General features: G+C 37.0%; 1 protein-coding gene across 4 annotated transcripts; it reads right to left on the bottom strand.

Annotated features, from left to right (window-relative positions):
- LOC110734725 (protein CHROMATIN REMODELING 4-like) lies at window positions 1-22,452 on the bottom strand. 4 transcript variants are annotated; one of them, XM_021914862.1, is made up of 11 exons: window positions 22,295-22,452; window positions 21,561-22,051; window positions 20,390-20,491; window positions 19,443-20,225; window positions 16,770-16,868; window positions 13,951-16,593; window positions 10,961-11,115; window positions 9,254-9,368; window positions 4,832-4,914; window positions 2,771-3,413; window positions 1-2,652 (listed from the first exon to the last, which is right to left on the bottom strand). In XM_021914862.1, the coding sequence occupies exons 2-11, from the start codon at window positions 21,780-21,782 to the stop codon at window positions 340-342; spliced, it is 7,158 nt and encodes a 2,385-aa protein (XP_021770554.1). In that variant the 5' UTR covers window positions 21,783-22,051; window positions 22,295-22,452; the 3' UTR covers window positions 1-339. The 4 variants fall into 4 exon arrangements, with proteins under 4 accessions (XP_021770554.1, XP_021770557.1, XP_021770555.1 ...); XM_021914865.1 differs by having other exon boundaries at window positions 10,961-11,112; XM_021914863.1 differs by having other exon boundaries at window positions 21,561-22,018.
- Window positions 22,453-23,872: the final 1,420 nt, after the last annotated feature.

Raw genomic sequence — 23,872 nt, 5'->3', positions numbered from 1 at the left:
TTTACCGAACCAAACGCCCCCTAAATGGGGTACATTTATATACTTCCATTTTCAGATACACAAGCTTTACAAAATATTTCCTAGATATATTCTTGTACTAAGGCTACAAGTTAACACTCGCAACCTCAATGATTAACTACAAAACTGTGATCAAAATATAAACTACGGGCCTAAGACTTAAACAGGGGCCAATTGACCCCAATTGTCATCTACGGTTACAAAGATGCTAATAAACACCCTAACAAGCCTACTGTATGGCACAACATTACATGTTTTGAACTTCCCAACAAAAGTTCAGTTCTGCTGCACATACAATGATTCAATATTTAAGTTTCGATGTTATGTCTGATAAGACATGGTTTTCTCTGATGATACATCGTCACCATTTGGCTGGTTGACATTGGGAAGCTCAGACTGAGTTTTACTAGAATTCCCAGAGTGGTCCACAACTCCTGGAAGGGAATTTACCACTGCATCTTTAGTTCCATCTTGATCCAGTTTTTGGGGCAAGTTCTGCTGATTGTTGAGGATTGATGTGGAGGCTAAACATGAGCTTTGAGGCACACAAGGACTTGGAGCTCCACGTGACATTACTAGCTGCGGAACTTCAGTTGAGGGGGGCAGCCTACAACTTGTGTTATCAATAATGTCCAAATCTAGAGCTAAACTCGAGTTTTGAGGCACACATGGACCTGGAGCTCCACAAGATGCTACTAGCTGCATTTCCGGGGGAGGGGCCAATCCAGAACTTGATCTTACAATGGGATCCGGAGGTGAAAATGGTGATGGATTTTTATGATCCGCACACGATTTCTGAGGCACACATGGACCTGGACTTCCACAAGACGCTGCTAGCTGCAATACTTCAGAAGATGTGGTCAATGTACTACTTACTTTTCCAATTGGGTCCAAAAGTACAGATGGTGATGGATTTGTAAGCTCAACACACGAGTTCTGAAGCACACATGGACTTAGACCACCACAAGATGCTACAAGCTGCAGTACCTCAGGAGATGGGGCCAATCCACAACTTGCTTTTCTAATGGGGTCCATAAGTAAAGATGATGAAAGGTTCATAGGCTCCGCATTTGAAGGAAGCATTGGCAAAGATGACTGAATAGGAGCTGATTTTGAGGCATGACTATCGCCAGAGGAGCTTCCATGGATGTCCTGGCTACTGCCTGTAATATCAGTCGGAAGTAGCCCAATCATGTGATGTCTTCGTTTTTTCTTTTTCTTCAAATTCTTCCGAGGATCCTTCGGCTGAGAAGGAGGTGGTCCAGGAGCAACAAATGGTGGAATGGAAGGTTTCTCATCAGCATAAAGCAAACGAACTGACTTTGCTATGGCAGAGACTGTAGGTGGAAGTTTACCATCTAGAATTTTGGAAGGAGCTCCTAAAGCATCCTGAAGCCAATGTGGTAGCCTATTCTTCAAAGAACTGCTCTCTGTTGCCACTTCTTTCCCTTTGTAACCAGAAAGATGAGACCCGTCGTTTGAATGGTGGAACAAAGTGGCAGCTGGTGTCTTACTACTACACGCATCTTTGTTGGGAGCATGACGATTTTTTACTGAATCATCTAGCTGGCAAGGAAGCTTTTGATGTGTAAGTGCATCTAATTCATCTTCAGACCGTACAGCATACCCATTTGAGGAATTTAAACCCAGAACAGTCAGGTTTCTGGGACCAAAGGCACTACAAGGACCTTGTGGCTCCAGTTGTATACTTGGTGAATTACCATGAATATCAGAGGGAGTGATGGATGGGTCTCCACAGAACCTGGCCGAAAATGATCCAGCACCTGTCTGAAAGAGAGCATGGGTTTCATCTAGGGATCCAGAAAAATTAGAAGGTTCAAAGGGATGAAAATTTGTTACAAAATCACTGAACCCCAATTTCATGTCTGTCAAGTGACTTTGAAATTTTATGGGTCCAGCTAGCCTACTTCCATGCAAAGCACGTGCCATCATTCCATCAGAAAACCTTGGGAATAGTGTAGAACTGTGAGATTTCGCATGCTTAATAGATCTCATGCTAGGAGAAGCATCCAATATCTTTTGTTGCTCAGCTACCCACCGTGAAGCCAAGTCATTTGGAGTTTTGTACTTCGAGAATTTGAGCCTCGGATCCCTATGCATGGCATCCCAATTGCCTCGTCCATACCTACGAACTCCTATCCAAAGGGAATCAAGTTCGTCTTCTGACCACACATCTGCTTTTGACTTTCTTTTATGTAAGTTTCTTGTTCCTGCTGCAGTCCTCATAGCTATATTCTCAAGAACCTTCCTGTGATTTTCAGGAATTGAAGAATATGCATTTGGCTTGTGCCCCAGACTTAGTGTGGGTAAGATATCTAATTCTTCCTTGTTAGAATAAGGGAAGTCATGCAAAGGAAACTTCAAACTTGGCAAAAATGGCATTGCAGCAGGTGGATGCATATTTGCAGCATCATCTTTTCCTCCAAGAGACAAATCGCCTAAAAAGTTAGGTGCTGGGCTCTGCAAGGTTTCAGGTGGAATGGAAAATGTTGACAGTACTTTGTCATTGAAAGGCAATTTGGGCAATCCCATTTTCTCCAGAATATCAGCCGAACTGGCACTTGAGCTCTCTAGACCATCTGAAAATCTACGCTGAAAGAAGGGTGGGGAACACTGCAAATAAAATAAAACATGTTATTTACAATTTTCACTGCATATCAAATTTACTAATTTAGTCAGAAAAATGGGAGAGTAGAGTTGCCAGTGGGAGATGGGAGGAAAGAGAGAGCACCAGAGGCAATGAGAAATGATTGTCATGAAAACGACTCTTCAAATACTGAGGTGTAAACTCTGATGGTGCTTCAGGAAGTTTTAAATTGCCCATTGTTGTCTCAAGTTCCATTCCGTCTTTCTTTGTAAAAGTTCCAGAACAAGCAGATGTGCTTGAAAGAAAATCTGACTGGTTTCCTAGTCTTTTTTCTGTAGACCTTGACATGTTTCTGTTAGATGGCTCAAGATGATAAGCACTTGGTGCACAAAGTCCAAGAACAGGCAAAAGGTTGTCTGCAGCAGCTGATTTTGATACATTTGCACCTATACTCTGACCAGAAACCACCTTCAAAGAAGAGTTTCCGTGGAGTTTGGGGAATGGGTTGTGAAGATTGTCAAATTTATGTTTCAGTAGTTTTCTATTCATTTGAGAAGTGCCACTACAGCTATTTGGAACCTCATTTTCACTCAACTTTTTATCCTCCAATTCAAATGATGTAGCTGCTTCTCCTGGTAGTTCAACAGATCTTGTCACTTCTTCCTTGTCCTCAATATTATGTGGATGGCATTTTGAAAGCAATTCAGATTCAGGACAGACAGGAGAAAGAACTTCAAGTGCTTTTCTCTGAGCAAGCCGATCTTTTTGCCGAGCACGAAGCCTAGCACTGGTACAAGTTCGCACATTAGTATATAGAATAAACAGGAGATAAATCATGCTGCTTGCAGTTCAAATTCATTAATCAAGCAGTATATATTCATCCAATGATTCAGAAGATAATATCTACCAGTCTAACATGAAATGCAATGTGCACTAAAAATCCTGTCCCTGGCCAACAGACACTTGGACAGTTTACAACATTCAGACATGTTATAGACTTCTTAAAATCTACCCAATCCATAGTAATAATATTAACGGGGCAAAAAGCTATACATTAAATTAGCATCAATAAAGCAAAAAATTATTTCCATAAACAATAAAGCTTACCCATTTTACAAGATATGTAAAATGATATTACAATGTGACTCCATCCTACTATTCACTAAACAAGAGAATGGAAGGTTCATTAGTCAAGTTACTTTACGTACTTGCACAATATTGCAGAGGAATTTAATCATTTGACTAATGCTTGGGATACACAAACCTTCGTACAGCTAAGAATAGATAATTTTGCCATGTAAATGGTATAATTGTTCTATTTTTTTTCACAAGCATGTGTTTGTTCTATTTTGTTTTTTACAAGCATTTATGTTCTTGCAATGAGCTCATAGTTGTTCATGACAATACCATATGATCCAAATACTGTATTATTTGTTTAAACTTATTATGCTAGTGAAAGTTGATATTGGATCTCTGAATTAATTACTAAATAAGGTATGACAAAGCAATTTAAAGACTTTTGAGTCCCGTCATACATCATATTTTTAAGGTATGACTGAATTTGATGATGAAAACAAAATCAGCTCTTGATTAAATGGTAAACCCCCCCAAAAAAAATGAGAGGACACAAATTGCCTGATCACCTGCGTGATCAAAGACGGAAAAATAGGCAGAGTCACTTCAAGCTTCAATGTCTTTTCCTGAAGCAACCAACAAGAGAGAAAAAAAAAATCCATCTTTGAGATTTGATGGAGAAAGCAAGGAGAAGAATAGAGGAGAAAGGATCTTTGAGTTACATTTGAGGAGAGTGAGAATAGTGGTGCATTTCATTGGAGAGAGAGAGAGAGAGAGAGAGAGAGGAGCTGTGAGTTTCAATGGAGGAGAGAGAAAGGCTCTAACTGATAGAAAATTAAGATTTCTCAATACTAATAAGACCCCAAACCTCAATGTCTATTTCAATTATAAAGGTGCTAAAGAAAACAAGTCTACAATTTCATTAGGCTGTATGTAAACAGCCATAAGCATAGCCCATAACTAAAGGTACTTCAACTAATGGTTTTCCTCCCCCCCCCCCCCCACCAAAACAAACAAAACATACAAATGAAGTAAACAAAACAGCACTCATAGGATATAAAACATAAAATTGACAACTACATCAACAGAGGGATCGAAAACTTATGCAGATCATGGAATCAAACAACTTACAACTTTGCCTTGAAAACACGTCCTGCAGGTGTGTACTCTCTTTCAGGCTCTGGTTCTGGTTCTCGGTCATCTTCAGCACTAGTCTGAAATATAACCAGCAATACTAAGAACAGGCATCTTTTATTTAGGCTAAAATTTCAGAGCTCACAAACACAAAATAAAAGTTGTTTCTCATGCCAAGTAAAAGATAAATTATAAAGATTAGCAGCAAAGTCATTAATATTAGTCATCACTCAGAATGCGAGATACTAGGAAAAAAAATCTACACCCAATAAGCCTCTTTGTAAGTCACAAAACAACTTAGTATCAAAATTTCTACTCAAATGATACCTTTCAGGCAGCGTTCATCAGAGTCTAAGAGATTTCAGTAGATATACGGATTGATATGTTGTGGAGCATCACGCCATTAATTTAAACACAAATTAATAGGATTCCACAGTTTTCAATGGTGATAAATTAAATCTGGGTTCAGATGTTACACATAAGGCGATTTCTCAACTCCCTCCCTTGGGGCATTTTAGGAGTTTATGTTTTCAAATCAAGGAAACAATTATTTTTTAAAAAACAATTAGGAAGGGTAATCATACACTAGCTGAGTTGAGAATTTTTAAACATCATCACCAGCATTACTGGCCATAACCACCACTGTGACAACCCTACTGTAGCTACGGAGTAAGAAAAAGGGAACAGTGTCATTCAATGGTGTCTGTAATCCAAGGTATTTGACCCTGCATTGATTTCAGACAAAAGTGGATTTAGAATTAATCACAGATGATCATGGTCATGACCAAACTCCAGGCATTCAGACTTTTCCCAACAGCTAGGATCACACAGCAAAACCAAAATTTGAAGCAATACTGGGAGCTGTATTAGGCCCAGGCTTAATTCAAAAGCCATCCCAATCATCTCCACAAAAGTCTGCATGCCTTTAAAATCTAAAATTACCGTCAACTTCAGGAAATTCCAAAATTAAAGAATTGTAAATACGTTTCAAGAGTATTTGAAACTTGGAATTGGTAGTGAGACACAGAGGTTTAAAAATAGAATTATATATATATATATATATATATATATATATATATATATATATATATATATATATATAAAATATTTATAAATATTTATTGATTCTTTTTTAATTAAAAAAGATATACTTCCTCGATAGTTAATAATTCACCATTTGGCTTTTCAGGAAGTTACATATTAATCGCACCAATTCCAAATTTGGTATGCTTTATTGACTTTATCTTGTCACTCACCTTCACACACCAAATACCCTAAATAGCCCTCTATACATTTGATAACAGCCCTTATTACCCCCCCCCATCCTTTTCTCTCTCTCATTTGTTGGGCATCAAATGGGCAATTCTGGCATTCCCCACATTCGAACCTTTTTCTTAAATCTTGTGCCCACACCACAAGGTGCAATTTAAAAAACAGAGGAAATCAGTATTTTAAAAAAAAGTTTTAAAAGAACTCAAAAGTTTGACTACCTTTACATTTTGAATTGTTCAAAAAGTTTTACTCACTTTAATTTATTCCTATTTTGGAAAACTCCTTTTAATATCTTACCCCTCCTAACCCACATTATACATTTTATTGCACTCTCTCTTACTTTATCCACAATTTTCTTACACCCACCCACCTTTTAACTCATGCATTACTAGAAACAAGAGTCCGCAGTAAGTGAATCGAAATTTCAGGAACGTACGGGATAAACATTTACTGGGTACTTGTTATCCTCCCCACTCTTAAATTGACACGACTCTAATCCTGGGCACCGTGCTGTGCCGGGCCGCCGCGGGCCGTGCCTGGCGGGCCACGGGCTGGTTCGTGCCGTGCCGGTCGTGCCGGCGGGCCCAGGATTTCGTGCCGTGCCGTGCCGGCCATTTTCACAGGCCAGCCCACGGCACGGCACGGCCCTCGTGCCTGGCGGGCTCGTGCCGTGCCGGCCACGTGCCGGCCTGCGGGCTGGCCTGCGCGGGCTGGTGCAGTTTTCATTTTTTTTTTTTTTTTTTTTTTTTTTTTTTTTTTTTTTTTTTTTTTTTTTAATGACAACATTATAAATTAATAAGTTTATAATGTATATAAGTTATAAAATTATAATTATAAGTTTTATAAGGTAACTTATAAGTTTATAACTTATAAGTTATAAGTTATTAAGTTATGAATTTTATAATTATAAGTTGAATATTTATGTTTTATAATTTGTATATTCAATATTTATATTTATATATTTACTTTATACTATTACTTTAACAATAATAATAATAATAATTAATAACAACAATTTTAACAATAAAAATATCAATAATAATAATTAATAACAACAACTATAACAATAACAATAACAACAAAAATAAATAATAACAACAATTGTAACAATAATAATAGTTAATAACAACAATTATAACAACAACAATAACAATTAACAACAATAATAATTAAACAAGATTATTCTAATAATAACAATAAAACAATAATAAATTTAAGATTAGTTTAGATCTGACAACCGTGCTTCAACGCTCCACTAATTACGATTACGAACTTTTTAATTTTTTCCGATATTAGGAAAATAATTAGAGAATTTAAGAGAATAATTAGAGAATTTAAGAAAATAAGGATTATTAGAGATTTAGAGAATATAAGAGATAAGAAGAAGAGATTGTGATTTTGTGATTTGGGAATGAAATGGAGGTGAGTATTTATAGAATTTTTGGCAAAAAACTAGCCGTTTTATAGCCGTTTTATAGCCGTTTTATAGCCGTTGGCCCGCGGGCCGTGCCTGCGGGCCAGCACGGCGGGCCATGCCCGTGCTCGTGCCGGGCCGTGCCTGGGAATTCTCCACCGTGTCCGTGGCACGGAAGTTGAACTTCGTGCCGTGCCGTGCTTGACTTCGGGCCGTGCCGGGCGGCACGCGGGCCAACCCGGCCCGTGCCCAGGTTTACATGACTCTCTCCCTCCCTGCAAGGCTGCAACATGCCAAAGGCATTGGCGGCCGGAATACATGTAGATGGGCTACCACTCATACAACCAATAGCCCAAACCTTATATATCCTTCCTCTCCATTTGATGCCTCAATATTTAAAACTAGAAATTTGAAAATCGGGCAAATATTAACCCTTCCCACTTGATTTATGTCACCGTGTTTTTCCCCAAGTCATCCGACAAGAGTGCACCCAAGTCATGATGTGTTTTTGCGGGGGGGGGGGGGGGGGGGGGGGGAAAGAGAGGTGCCCAAGCATTACAACATTTAAAAAAATCAAGGGATTGCTAATGCCTACAATAAAGAGCTATTAAATTACTAAAAGTCAAACCCATGGCCTGACCATGAAACTACTAGCCAAAATTATCAAAGACCCAAAGAGTGAATTCCGAATTCTCATTTTGATTCGTGTCTCCATGATAGTGAAGATGCTCCTACATCAAATTTGGAAACTAAATAAACAAAGCTAATTGACCTTCTAATAACAAGTGGATAGTTATTCAACCTTTAGAATATAAAGAAACTCTTAAGTCACTAAATGTGAACCTCATCCAGTTTTCCACAATAAACAAAGTCACAATACACTAAAGCCATCTACGAATCTGTTCCTAGATCCTGTCTAATCAGAAGGCCAAGTAAGCATGAAATAAATGCTCTTGGCTGCTCCATCAACTGTAACCAGATAAAGCTCCTATTTAGAAATTGTATATTTTACATTTTCGGGTCTTCCTTGGGTCCTTCCTAATTTTCACTCCTTGTACAGCAACCAAATACACCATATGGAATCACCCTAAATGTCTTCAGTGCTACTACTTTTTTTGAAAAAGCATGTTTACAAACTACATGTAGAGCCGGAAAGCCTAGAACTCATCTCAAAACTAATCATTCTATCAATAATAATGTATAGATCTCTCATAGTCCTGAGAACAGAACCTAGTGGCAAATGGCCAAGATTTCCAGATTGGTACAGAATGAAATATTGAAAATATAGATTAGACTAAAGCTTGAAAATAGGCATGTTGAGTAAGGTTTAAGATTGAGAATGTCATTGTACTGATAATGAACAGGCTGAAACTAAAATATTAATCGACCCAATCCATAACACATGTATGAGTAGGAAAATTCAATTTTGATTCAAAGAATGTGTTGATAGTCCCAGACCAAACCCGCTCTTTCCAGTTCAGTTCAAGTCAGGTTCTCGATATGGTCAACATTTTCCAAACTTTCCAATGCACCCCAATTACAGAAAACCTGCCATATTATACCCACAATCCAAACCATAGTTACAGGTATAGTGACCAACAGACCTATTAATATATCAGTACATATCTTTACAATGAAGATAATTTATCCATGTAGCAAGTCAACGCAATTAGTTAGTAAAAAAAAGATCAAAGTCCACATAAGAGTCAAAATTCAATAATACTCGGAGCTACCTCATTTAAAGTTTCATTAAGATGAGGTGCAAAGGCTTCCCGATAAGAGACAGCTTTTCTGAGACGTTTCCCCCTACCTAGAGAAGCTTCCTCTTCATACTGATATCTTTCCCACCTGGCATTAGACCAAAGAACTCAATAAAAAGTTTGACTATTATACAAAGTTACAAAATAGAAATTAGTCGCCCCCCCCCCCCCCTTCCAACACAGAGACGCAACAAAAAGTCAAAAAGAACCCCCTAAACAGTTGTGGTTTCTGGAAGTGTTTTCTCTATTCTCTGACTGTTTTTGTTGTTCAACCAATCAAATAAAAACCATTTTATTTTTAATCAGCAGTAGTGTTAGACTTCATTATCATCATTTGTCAATCACACAAGACTAGATGTAGTTTACCAGCTAGCTTTTTGCTGTTTAAGTTGTGGTAGAGATGATTATGTATGGCACAATGGTTTCACATTTAGATAAAGGTTTTCCCTTATTAGCACATAAATTGGCACAAGGGTAACTCCTGGTTTCCATATAAAATCATCAACTGAGAAGAGGAATGCTTTAAAGGCAGGTTAAGTAACGTATAAAAGGACTTACGGGAGAAGCTTCCTAATCACCCACACACCTCCCAGAATCCTACACCTCACATAATTGAGGAATCAAACCTAGCCAAGGTAAGCACATCTATATCCAAATCATGGGATTTTTCCAATGCAAATATTTCTTTAGTGGAACCATTTGAATCCTTATTGTGGAAATTTATTCAACTGCATAACCCCTTGCTTTGTGCTAGATTACTTAGCTTAGCTCTCCTATTTGAGATATTCTCGTGAACTAATAAATTAACTTCATAATTCGGATTTCATTCAAACTAGCAACTTTCAATTTTGGGATTGGAGAGGGAGGATAGGGGTAGCAGCACTTGCCATGGCACAAATACACAGCCATGACGTTGTGGTTCACCCAAAATCATACAAACTGAAATTTACTGAAATGAATTAATCAGTTTCAAGATGTTTCAAAACCTCGTGATTTTGTACGAATCAAACGTTCCAACCCCAAATCACCCACAATCAAAGTTAAAGCTTGTGTTTCACTCAAATGTTACATGCTATTTAAAAAAACATTGGAAGATTCTTCATGTCTCCCCAATAATTGCTCTAGGCTTCTAATTGTCCGCTTCAACTACTATAATAGCATACAGTATAATAAAATTCAAAGACTTTGAAACCAAATTCGTGTTGAGACGCAATCTATGATAACCCCATCATTTTCTTTCTCGCGAGCATGACTAGAACCATAATTTTGAACCACGGCTCTTACTCAAAAAAATCATGTTTCCCATGCAGATGGTAGAATTCCATTTTCTTTAAATATATCCTATACATTAAACGTGTTTTTCAATCGGTTACCAAAACATTTAAAAAATTAATATAAGGCCTGGGCACTTTTGCATGAATCAAGTTATCCACATATCCGATATAGAAATATAAAAATTATAGGCAATTGTCATGCTAATTTAACATGCCTATAGAATCTATGGCTTGGTCAACATATAGCTTATCAGGAAAGAGGTTCCAGATTCCAATGGTATCCATTACATTGAATGAGACAAGAAAAGTAGCAGCAAGATTATATAGGAAAAGCACATGAAACAAGATTTTGCACAGATAATAGGTCATCAATAAATATTTAACATAATACACAGTGAATGCTCACCTCACACGCAGAAGCCTATCCCATTCGTTTTCTTCTGTAACACTGACATCTTCCTTTTTCTCAGAACTAGGCGCAGAAGCATCATCTGTGATAACTATAGGTGTTTCAACTTTTCCTTCCTCATCCACTGGTTCATCCCCCCATTCCACAGACTGCTTCAAATATGGTTACAACATGTGAGAATGATTAATAGATAAGCTTTTTAAATAAAAAGCAACAAAAGTACTAGGGATGAAAACAATAAGCCAAAGAAAATTCAAATTAGATCCAGCTTACACTAAACAAAGTATAATAAAGAACCCAATCATGATGATTTAGCCTTTGATCTTTTCCCGGGGTGTGCATAGGAGGTTAGGTAAGGTGGCAAAGATAGAGTCAGCAAAAACTTGATATAGAGCTTAGAATTACCTTTTGGTCTTTACCTTCAACCTCTAACACAAAAAAGAATAGTTTCCTGTTTATTTAGAGGCCAAGACCCACAAAATCTAGATCAACTGTGAAATATAATGTCACAACTTTGAAATCATCACATCTAAAGGTCTACACTGAATGTAAAAACCATATTAGAAACTATATACCCTTTCTCCATCACAAGTCAGAAGCCACTGTCTCTCTTTAGAAATTGGAATGTAACAAGAACTCTTTACACTATTGTCTAGAGTATTATCTCATATACTAGTTAACATGCAATCCTTCACATAAAGAATTTTCTTCAAAACTATACCATTAAAAGCTGAGACTATATCCAATTTCCTCTGTTTACTTTTTTTATGGTGCAAGGAAAACAACAGCTATTAATCATATTCAAATTTCTAAGATTCTCAAATCAGCATGTAATAGCATGGCTATCACTGGACACAATAACCAAATCAACTTTTCAAAAATGTCGAAAACGGATCGTTTTTACATTTATATGAATAAATTCTAATAATAATTATGATAATTAAATAATGAATTTAATGGAACCTCCTCCCTTCTTTGTTACTAAGGCACTGCCAAACTGCTAACACTAGCTAACAGCAAATAGAGTAGAAGTCCCTCCACCAAACACAATTCTGCTCATGATATAAAACCTGACATATTGATGAGAAGTCACATTGCCAAACCCGTTCTATTCATGGTATAATTTCTTGACAGAATCAACAGATCGTGACCACATTGTAAGGTTTCTGAGCTAACTGTGATCAAGATACAAGGACAAGGCTACAACGGCCACAAACCATCCACATTGCACGTAAAAGTGGTTCCATCCAATATAAACAACCATGTGTCCGCTAAAAAAAGATTGATTGAAGGTACTGCCAATACTAGTTGAGCAAAGTCAGCAAACAACGTAAAAAGCAGCCCCCCTCACATAGCCTCTGATTTAACTTTCATCAGCCAAACACCCCAAAAGATAGCCATCGCTATATTTCACCAAAGTGGCTTCTCTCTTTCCCCCAACCAAACCTCAAAATCTGAATCTACCACTTTTGAATTTTCTCTTTATACATCGTAAATATTCTACTCCAAAGTTATCTAGCAGTTTTGAAATAAAGGAATAGTGTGAGCACAACTCATACAAGCTCGGCAAATGAAACATATAACAGATGAGATAGGCAACCTTGGCCCATGTTTTTGAAGCATATCATTCATTTTGAGCCTACCCAAAGCTAGCATTCACACAAAGCTCTCAGCTTAAGAGTGACTTTTGCTTTCCAAACGAAATTTTATAGTGTAAAGATACTTAAACAGCAGGGGGAGGGGGGTTATTTACATGAAGATACCATGAATATTCAACAACCAAACACTAATATACTACTATATATTGAATTTTTACCCACCCAACCCACTCAATTTTTCTCTCTCTACTCCATGCCACATGTGATGTGGGGCCCCCACTAACGCTCTCAATCAATATTTCATTCATACTTGCTAAACTATATGCCTTCAAATATTAAAGTACCTACAATAATCAGCTAATTACTCTTATACATATGTTCTGTTTCCCCATTGTATAAATACTTTTTAGGTGATTAATGATATCTACTTACTTTACCCAAACAAATATCGGAAAAAAACTGGTAAAAATAATCCCAACTTTAAGCCATTCGCTTTTAAAATAATCCGAACTGTTTCTTCAAAGACAAAATTAAAAAATAAAATAAAATAATCCGAACTGTGTGAGGTATTCGCTTTCGTTGGTCCTAGATGACCAGTTACCGGATGAAAATTTTTATTTTTTTTCCTTAGTTTGACCCCCTTTGACCACCCTTTCTGGCACCTTTTCCTTCCCCTTCCCCCTTTCCAGTAGCCTTTCCTTTTCCCCTAGTCCTTTCCCTTCTGCCACCATATATCCCTCATCTACCCTCTATCCTTTCTCACATCTCTTTCTCTCTCCTCTTCGATTCATTGTTTCTCCGGTGGGGAAGGGATGGGAGAGGCTTTTGGTGATGGGGGATGGGGAGGAGGGAGGATTTGGTGGTAATCGAAGGGGGGAGGGTTATCGGCGATGGGGGACGGGAGGGGGAGGGTTTCGATGGTGGAGGAAGGGGAGGGGAGGAGGTTGGGGAAGGGGGACGGTGGTGGCTGAGGAAGGGAGTGAGTGCTCAGCTGGGTTAGGGAGGATTTTAAAAAAAAAATTACCCAATTAGGGGTTGACGCATTTCCGGGTGACCTAAAAGAACACCAAAAGTTCGGATTATCTGATGACACAAAGTTTGGATCATTAAAAGTGAATAGTCAAAAGTTGGGATTATTTCACCAATATTTCCGGAAAAAAACAAAAACAATATTCAAAGGGTACAGCAATCTCTCACAAAAGAAAACTTCCAACTGCTAAGGCTACAAAGAAAGAAGCATCATACTACCAATAACTTATCGCAAACTGAATTAAAATTTAAATCTCCCATAAACCTAATAATCTAATGATAACAAGTATGATAAATCATTTACCTCAACTGTAAGCACTGAAAATTCATAAAATTACATAACATATTCATGTGACATACCTTTACTGAGCCAAGCACATCAGTTTCTGCATCTGCTTCAGCATTATCTAGTGGTCCAGATTGAAGGTTCGAACGGTCAAGCAGTTTCAAGATGGCATTCTCATCCCAAATTATCTTGCTACTTACTTCCGTACATTTATCTTGGTAAACATCTCCGAGGCCACCAATTCTTCTCTTACTTCTTTGATCTGTTTCTGGAACAGTTTCGTCCTTGTTCATATCATTTTCACCAATGATCTTTCCAGTAGAATCACTAAATAGTTCTTCAGTTCCCCAACGCAATATGTCTTCCACCTCCTTTGGAGATCCAGACTTATTTACAAAAAGCTGATCCAGCATTAGCTTTTTCTTTGCTAGCTGCAAGATACGTTCCTCAACACTTGCACGAACTACAAGCCTATACACCAAAAGTCTTTTCGATTGTCCGATTCGATGAGCACGATTCATTGCTTGAATGTCTGCATGAGGATTAAAATCTGAGTCATAAATTATTACAGTGTCAGCGGTTGCCAAATTGATTCCAAGGCCGCAAGACCTTGTTGACAGCAAGAATACAAATCGACTTTTATCCTGATTGAAGCGTGCAATTGCTGCCTGACGATCAGCTACTGAAACAGAGCCGTCAACTCTCTCAAATGATTTGGACCCAAATTCAACATTCAGATAATCTTCTAGAATATCTAGAAGCTTTGTCATCTGCGAAAATATCAGAACTCTATGGCCTTCTATATGTAATAATTTCAGCATAGAGTGCAAGACAGTTAGCTTAGCTGAAGCCTTTATCCTCATTTCGTGAAGGAACTCTACTGATCCAGTATCAGGTTCTGTGCCAGGGATAAGATAAGGATGGTTGCAAACTTTTCGCAATTGCATGACTATGTTAAGCATTGATTGCTGAGGAACTCCCTTCCCAATATTCCTTAAGATCTGATAGTTCTTTGTTAACATTGCACGGTAATATTCAGCCTGAATAGAAGACAGCTCAACAGGGACCATTCTTTCAATCTTAGGTGGAATATTCTGCATTGCATCTTTCTTCAGCCTTCTGAGCATATGAGGAGCAACAAGTTTCTTGAGTTCCTCCACCCTGTCAGCGTCAGAGAGATCCGTAAATTTTTCCTCAAATGATGACAGAGAAGGGAATGAAGCTGAATGCAGAAAGTTAAGTAAGTTGTACAGCTCTCCTATGTTGTTTTGAAGAGGGGTCCCAGTCAATAGAACACGATGCTGGAAGGAAAAAAAATTTAGCAAGCTAAAAAGCTTACTACTAGAATTCTTAAGACGATGCCCTTCATCAACAATAAGAACTTCCCAAGGAATTCCTCGTAAATGAGAGGAATCAGCAAGAATCATCTCATAAGTAGTCAGAAGAACATTAAATTTGTAGGCTGCACTTTTCTTATTCAAATCATCTGGATATCTTGCATGCCACTCATATTGACGAATTAAAGTTCTTCCTTTAACGTTTCCATGATACTCCACCACATTCAAGTCTGGAGCCCATGACGAGAACTCTGCCATCCAGTTTGGCATTGTGGAAAGAGGCACCAAGACAAGACAAGGAAGCTTTACTTTAAACTCAAAGTATAAGGATGTCATGAAGGCACAAGCAGATACTGTTTTCCCAAGGCCCATCTCATCAGCAAGAATAACATTTTTAGATCTATGCCAACATTTGCGCAACCAATTTAAAGCTTCTAGCTGGTGTGGAAAGAGTGAACCACCTTTGAGTTCCTCAGGCTGCTCAGATAGAGGGACAACCTCATTTTGTTGAAAACCACCTTTCCAAGAAATAGAGTCTTTTTCAGCATCTTTCTCCAGTGTTTGGCACTCAAACCGTTTGAATTGATCAATCAACTGCAAAGAGTTTTGGATTGTAGGCTCATCTGTCCTTTCCCAAGTGCATTCATCATAAGGGAGGCCCAACCATTTAATAAAAGCTTCAGTTCTGCCCCCTTTAGATGACCGAAGTGCTATCACCCGCTGGGGCTGTTTCCATCTTTCCTCACAGAGATTCATAGCAGCAGTTCCATACTTTGTCTTGTAGTTATCTAGCTTTCTTTTGGCCAAACCTTTCAGCCTGGACTCAGGAATCCAGCTATTATGAATATGAGACTTTCCAACCCATTTAACTAAGAATTCATAAGAGACATGTTCTCCATCAAAATTTGTTTCCATCAAAATTGGCTCTGAGGCCTTTTTTTCGTACTTTCCATCATCTACAACTGAATTTCTTGCCACTGTTTGGTCTTCTAACAATTGAGGTACATGCGAATTTTCATTTGAAAAATGAGATTTGCATTTATCTTCACCAGTAACAATGCTAGAACCTAACTCTTTCCCTACCTCAGCCACCCTATTTTCTGGGTTGCAATCCTTAGACACAGTTCTCTTATATACCTGTAATGTATCTCCTGAACAATCATCGACAAGACACCCCTCAGTTGTCTGGCAAAGCGCCGCAGAAGGATTTTCGGGATAATCTTCTACCAGATCAGAAACAGCTTTATGGTCTGCGTTGCACATTCGATCTTTAGAATTTTGTGGTTCACCTACCAATATATCACTTGGCTTTAACTCAGAATTTTGACAATGTGGAGGTGTTTTATCTTCCTGCAATCTACATCCCAGGACTCTATCAACCTGTAATATTGATATTATAAACAAGCAGAGTATCAACCACAGCAATTCAATAAAATTTCTGTAACATTTTTTTTTTTTTTTTTTTTTTGTTGGGTCTTTTGAAAGGACATTACAGAACAACATAGAGCAAACACAAAATATCTGAAAATTTTGAGAAACTTTAGATAGCTGTATACTTGTAATGCTTCTTCAAAAGAGTTATCATCAGATGATAGTAACTTATCAGGCCTGGTGTCCTCTTTTGTTGACAAACCTTCTTCTTCCTGAGGACTTACCTGCACCGAAGAGAATTAATCAACCAAAGAAAGCTATATTGCTGATGAAGGGCAAGCAAAAGGAGAAAGATGTAATAAAACTAAGAATTCCCATCTCAGAATCAAAATAGGGAGCATACGCAATATATGCTATAGCCAGAAAGGAAATAAAACAAGTAACCAACCACAAGCTTGCTATACCATATAGAGAAAAAAAAAATGATTACTTCATCGACTCCTTTTATTTTCTCACATTTTTTCAGGTTTCTCCCAATATTTCAAAAAAAAAGAGAGCAATCTAAAAGATTATAAACTATGTCAATGCCAGATACTAATAAAATCTTTCTTATATCAAAACACCTAATCCAAAACAAATATAACCACACAAAAAAAGACAAGATCTAAGAAAGAATTTTTAAATTAAAATTTCCAGCAAGTTACAGCATCAGCTGATGGTACAAGAAGTCAGACCAAAAATACTCAGAAGTAATGAAAAGAAACCAAAAGGTTCAACCATTCAGCAAACGGAAATGCAACAAACAACCTCATTAGGACCAACAAACCATGACATAAGTCACATAACCATCAATTGCAGATGGATAACAAGGAAACAAAATAAGAAACAAACAATATGAAAGTTGGATGAAGTCTAATGCTACACCCAGAAACCCAAGGCATGTGCATGGGATTCTAGGACCATTCTGAGCTATTTTCCTTGATACCTCAATAATATCTGTTTTATTTACGGTGCCCAACTTCCATATGATATCTTTTACAAGAGTCAAGTTCAAATTGATTGCAAAATTAAAATGAAAAATCGTGAGTAACAAATGATGTAAGAGCTTCTGGATGCAACATTTTTCTTGTCTCACTCCAAGACCTAATTTCTTAAGGTCTAATAAACTTCTTTATCAACTTCACTTTAACATTGCATATCCGCACTCCTTGATCCACTATAAAAGGTATTGTGAGAACCAATTAAATCAGAGGATTACAGTAATGTCTCAGCAGTATTTTTAAAGGATCATTGGATTTGTAGTAGTAATACTACTGAAGTAAAACAAAGATAGAAGTGATGATCTTTCACCAGATCATTGGATAATACTACCTCCTTTTTTTTTAGTTGACACGTATTCCTTTTTTGGAAGTTTTTTTTAGTTGGCACGTTTCCATTTTGGGCATATTTTCTATGGTAAATGGTCAACTATACCCTTATTCTTTTCTCTCCTGCTCATATTTGATTATTAGACCAATCTCTCTCCTCTCTCCTCTCTCTCTCACCTGACCTAATAAACAGACCACCCACATCATAGTATCGTATCTCATTCCTCACCACCACCATCACCACAACCACCACCACCACTTGTTAGTCGTCACCTCTTTCTCTCTCCTCCCTCCACCTTCAACACATTAAAAACCCTCCAATCATCGAACCCGCTAGATTAAGATCTGGATTCCATCAATCACATCATTCCTCTTACGATTCCGTTGGATGGACAAGTAATTTCATCCCCACATAACAAACTAACAAAGTGTAGATATGGGATTCTTTGTTTCAACTTTTTTAATTAAATTACTGGAACCTTGATTGTAGCATCATATTTGTCATCCTTCGTTGCCGTCGTCTACTTTTTCTAGTATTTGAGAATTGAGATCTAAAGCCCCTAAAGGTAGTAGCAATGATTGGCTGTGAATGCTTTTGGATTTTTAGATATTTATTAAGGTTGAGTAATGTTGTGGGTTTTATGTGATGAAGGTAGTGACAAAGGCGAGGCGGTGCCGGAGAAGTATATCTGGCTGATCTGGATGGTGATGATGGTGGTGGTGGAGTAGAATTAGTAGATAAAGGTGGGGTGGAGTTGGGGTGGGCTGGTGGTGGCTCATAAGGCTGAGCGGTACATGGAGGAAGGAAAGGGTAGCTTAAGTAGAGGTATTATTGTCTTTCACATGTCTATCTCACTTCTCCTAAATAAGTGTGCCTAAATTGAACGTGTCAACTAAATACAAATGGAGGAGTAATGATCAACAACCCACACAAAAACTGCAATAGTAAATTTAGGATGAAAAAGATACCTCTCAATCTCCCTTAGAAAGGGATTTGATGAGAAGTCAGGTTCTTTGGTACCAGAATGTTATGTAATTGATGATCTTTCACCTGATTAACGGATAATAATGACCAAAAATCCATACATAAACTGCAATAGTACATGTGGGATGGCAAAGATTCCTCTCAATCTTTCTATGGTACCAGTGAGTTATAAAACGGAAGTTAGTATCTACCAGAAACCTATTGTCATTAACTATAACAAGCTGTTTCTCATATTCCTACTTTTTAATAAATACAGCACCAAAATTCAACAATGAAATTATAAACAAACGTAGTAAACCCTACATTGAAAAAGAAAAAAAAAATTAATAAGTAATGAAAGAAACATGAAAATAAAATAAGGGCCCTTTTACCTCTCCTAACTCCTAAGCTATCTTGAAAAGAAATAAAAATGAATATATCACAGAATATTATAAAAATAGTATGTAAAAATGTAACCATAATTCTATAAATATCATTATTCTTAAAAAAATGGATGGTTATGGTACCTCCTCTAGCTGACTTTCTATCTTTTCTGTTACAGCATTCTCCTGCGAAAGGGAAATTCTGTGATGAACAGATCGACGTTTTCTCTGTGGCTTATTAATCTTTGGAGAAGGAAAATGTGAATTTGATTTATTCTTCTGGCCATTGTTTGCAGGATTCTCCACAACAGATATTTTAGATTTTTTCTTGTTACCACCCTTATGAGGTTTATGTTTTCTTTTCCGAGCATCAATAACAACCCCTATTGCAGTTGCAGTATTCTTTGCAGTGCACTGAATATTGTTAGAGATATCATCACTTCCACTGGAAGTTTTATTCTTCAGCTCTAAATTAGTATGCATAGGAAGGGACATTTTATGTTCCATCAAACAGTTAGACTTCCTGTTAGCTGCTGATGACTCAGATACCTTTTCAATATCCTTGGTTGCTGTATGAAGTTTCCTTTCACCAACTGCACTTTCACATGGCAAGGAAACACCCACAGAACCAAGTCCAATATTGCTACAGCTTGACCCATCAGTTCTTGAAGATTCTAGCTTCCTTAGAGACTGGCTTCTGTCACATAAAACCGATTTTCTTTTGGTAGAAGATCTTTTTTTACCAATGGACCTCCCAAGAAACTGAGACACTTTGAGGGTACCAGAAGGCTTGTCGCCATCCTTTAGTTTCTGAGATAGATTGATTGTCCTAGATCGTTTTGGCATGAAATCTTGGGGGCTGACAGAATCTGATGAATCAACTTTCTGCAAACAGGAGGGACACCGCCACTTCCCATTTGGAATATCCTGAAGATAATAAGCAAAGTAAGAGAGCAAGGAGATAAGTAGAGAAAGATAATTATAGGAAAAGGGGAAGAAGAAAGGAAAAAAAAACAATTCAGAAATTTACAATGCATTTGACAGGATACAAAACAAATGATCGGTGACGTAATAGTTCAACTTACAAATACCTTAAGAGGCGGATCAAGGCATTCAAGATGGTAGGTTCTTGGACAGCTATCACAGCACAGCAACCTCCCTCCGAGATCACAGATTACACATTCATAAAAATACTGGACAAAAAGATGAACAAGTTAACTCATATTTATAGCCCCAACCAATAGGAAGAGAGGACAGAGTAACAAAGAAGAGAGAAAAGCCATTGCAGCATAAACATGCAAATCAATAATTTCAAATAAGATACGCGAATCTTCCATCTTTCCATGTGTATTTTATTAAGAACATAAGAAGTTACATTCCAGGAATACATTTTGCCAATACATAGAACCAGGAAAAATATGTCACCTACTATATAAAACCAGTAGAAAATCAAAACTTTTGATGTTCACTGATTAGCATTTGCAAATGCACATTCACACATGCAACCTAAGAAAATACCACCCTATTACCTATCAAAATGCTTTTTATAAAAACCATAAGCCTCGTGCATATTCTTTAACCTAAAGTATGACTCTCAACATACATAAGCAGCTGGTTTCTGGTGAAATTTTTCTTTTTTTTTCTTTTGGCAAATAGAAATTTTATTACCAAAATGGACAAGTTACAAACACCGAGAGTTAATCCTTTGGATTACTTATCTTTCATATATTCAAAATATGAAAAACGGCAAGGATGATTATACCTACCCAAAAATCAGCTGCTTAAAATTTGAGAGCCTTAGCTCCCTTTCACAAGACATTACCTTCCTTGAACATCAAAAAAACAAACATTGCTACTTAGTTTGCTAGTACAAGATATGGTACGGGAACAATGTGCTACCTGAGTTCATAAATTACACCAGATTATACAACTTTCATGTAATACGTACTAATTTGCCTTTTTCAATCCACGGGAGAGTTTGCAAATTAGGTAACTAAAAGATAAACCTTTAATGAGGCATTTTTTAAAAGTAACGGCAGATGAGCCAGCTAAATTGAAGTGATGCCACCAGTTTAAATTCATTCAAGAAAATTGGACAGATCAACAAATGGAGTTAATTCGGCATATTAGTCACCAATAGTACATTACCACTTCAACAGGAAATAATATCTTTAAAATCTAAGATTTGATAGACCCATTTACATTTCTACTTTACTATCTAGGTATTTATTGCAAATACACTAACAAGGATTAATAATATACCCCATCATTTCCTCTTCTCTTTGCCTTTGCCCGTTCAAGTTTTGTTTCGGTATCCAACAAGTCTTTTGTCGAGCAAGAAACTTGAGCAGATTTGGTCGCCAATCCCTCCCCTTTATCCTTCCTAACAGATACATCTGGTCCATACGGAAGTTTCTTACGCTTGCGTTTCGAAACCCAATTTCTACTAATCACATTACTAGGTGCTGAACCCTTTTCCTTCATCTTCAACCCTCAAATGCAGCATTTATAAAAGCAATGCCGGTGGTAATTTGAAATTTATAGTAGCTTCTTCTGTTTCTAGCAGGAATAACACAGGCAAAGGTGATGTATCAGTAATCAGAAACATCCGATTTTTCGGCCCGTGCATATCTTCCAGCATCAGGCTCGTCCCTGAGCAAGGACAGGAGGGGCAGCTGCCCTGAGCCCAGGGAGAAAAGAGCCATTTTCATGGCTTAGTCCTGACATTAAAGGGTTACTACATAAACAAAATCCTGCAACACATTAGCAACCAAAGTTGACTCAATTATCAAACTAAGCTCCAAAATTTATGTTAAATTCTTCTCGCATATGTTTCAGAATAAAAAAATTCTAGCAATCATTCACAACTTCAGAATTTATAACCAATAATTCACCTTTGAAGAACCCTAAAATTGAGTATACTGACAATGAAATCGACGATTGACACTATACTGTGAAATTGATATTCAACGATTTATAAATTAAATTCATCTTACCTCATAAGCTGCTTCAATGGAGGAGAGAAAGCTTGCAACTCACTTCAATGGAGAATTCGGAGTACGGTACAATGGAGGAGAGAGAGAGGGGAGAGGAAGAGGAAGAGGAAGAGGTGCAGCAAGGCAGCGCAAACGTGTAAAAGCTCTAAAAGGGGGAAAAAGAAAATAATATATACGCATATTATATTGTCAAAATACTTAAAACTACAAATGTACCAAAACTTGATCCCACCTCAAAATCTTTTACTTCCTCTGTTTGTATTTAGCGAAATGTATGTGTATTGTGTATTGTGTAATGTGTTACTCTTAAGTCTTATAATATGACTAGTTTATGTCTCATACAATGTATGGTTATACAAAATTTAGAGGGCATTGTAATTCAATCACTTTTTATTTTACAACAAAAAAATAAAAAAATTAATGATTGTAAGGAAATCAAATACCTTAATCAAATTTAATTAGTCATAGGTGATATAGCTCATGATCGACTTTATGAATCACAAATTGGCACAACCTATAACATTAATAAAAAAATTATTAAATAAAGAGACTTTGTAAAACATATAAAAGAAATTAATTAAAAAGCTGTGGAATTCTAGTATCGTTCAAAATTAATAGTCTATGTAAAAATCTATAAGGTTTATTTTATTTATAAGATGTATCTATGTCGATTAGAGGTGATCATAATTTCATTCATAAATAGCATGTCTCGCTAGCACGATCCAACCCATGTAAAAAAATGTGTGTTTAAATAACTTTAAATCATCGTCAATATTCCAACGCAACACCAACAAGCACGGTCAAATTTTGTATGTTTGTGCATAGTTATATTTTATGGTAGATAAAAGAATATTAGCATATTTATTTTGATATATGTTTAAGAAATGTTATAGTTGTTATTTTTTTTCTTTTGATTATTAAAAGGATATATATTTTTGTATAATTATACAAAAGAACTACAAATAAGAATGATTAAAAAATCTTCTCTCCCCTCCTTCCTCTCTTCTCTAGGGTTTTTAGTTTTCTGGGTCGTTTAGGTCGAAAATAGTCTAATTTCCTTTTTCTTCAGTTTAATTAAGTTTTTTGCTTGGTTTGTTTGATTTTCTTAGCTTTGTTCTTTTCCAAATTGAATTCTAATTTTTTTTCAAATTGAATTCTAATTTTTTTTATCACTTTAACTCTCTTTTTCCCTATAAATAAAGGTCGTTTTCCCCATTTTCAAATCAGCTAGAACCATCAATTATAAGCTATAACCACCCAGCTCCAATCATCATTAATCATCCATGTTCTTAGCCTAAACACATCCTTGAGACATCAAAATTGGAGGTGATCAAAATTTCGGGTCGGGCCGGGCCTTAATATAGTATATCATGCCCAAACCCGCAAAAAGTAGCGGGCTTTCGGGCCAAATTGGGCTTTTTGAGCTTTTTCTGGGTCGGGTTCGGGTTTTAAACTAGAAATGCGTTTTTATGCTTGCCCAAACCCGCCCAATTTTGATCACCTCTAATCTAAATCATCCACAATACCTCCTTCGCGAGATTCGAAAATTCCAAATTAAACCATACTCAACGTTGCCTT

The sequence above is a fragment of the Chenopodium quinoa genome, unplaced genomic scaffold (assembly GCF_001683475.1).
Source record: "Chenopodium quinoa cultivar QQ74 unplaced genomic scaffold, ASM168347v1, whole genome shotgun sequence".
Classification (NCBI taxonomy): domain Eukaryota; kingdom Viridiplantae; phylum Streptophyta; class Magnoliopsida; order Caryophyllales; family Amaranthaceae; genus Chenopodium; species Chenopodium quinoa.
This window is presented reverse-complemented; position numbering and strand designations above follow the sequence as displayed.

Coding starts and splice junctions, on each gene's coding strand:
- LOC110734725 (XM_021914862.1), bottom strand. CDS start 21,782: ATGAAGGAAAAGGGTTCAGCACCTAGTAATGTGATTAGTAGAAATTGG. Junction 16,594..16,769: donor CTTTTGAAGAAGCATTACAA/GTATACAGCTAT, acceptor TCAATATTACAG/GTTGATAGAGTCCTGGGATG. Junction 2,653..2,770: donor ATCATTTCTCATTGCCTCTG/GTGCTCTCTCTT, acceptor TTTTATTTGCAG/TGTTCCCCACCCTTCTTTCA.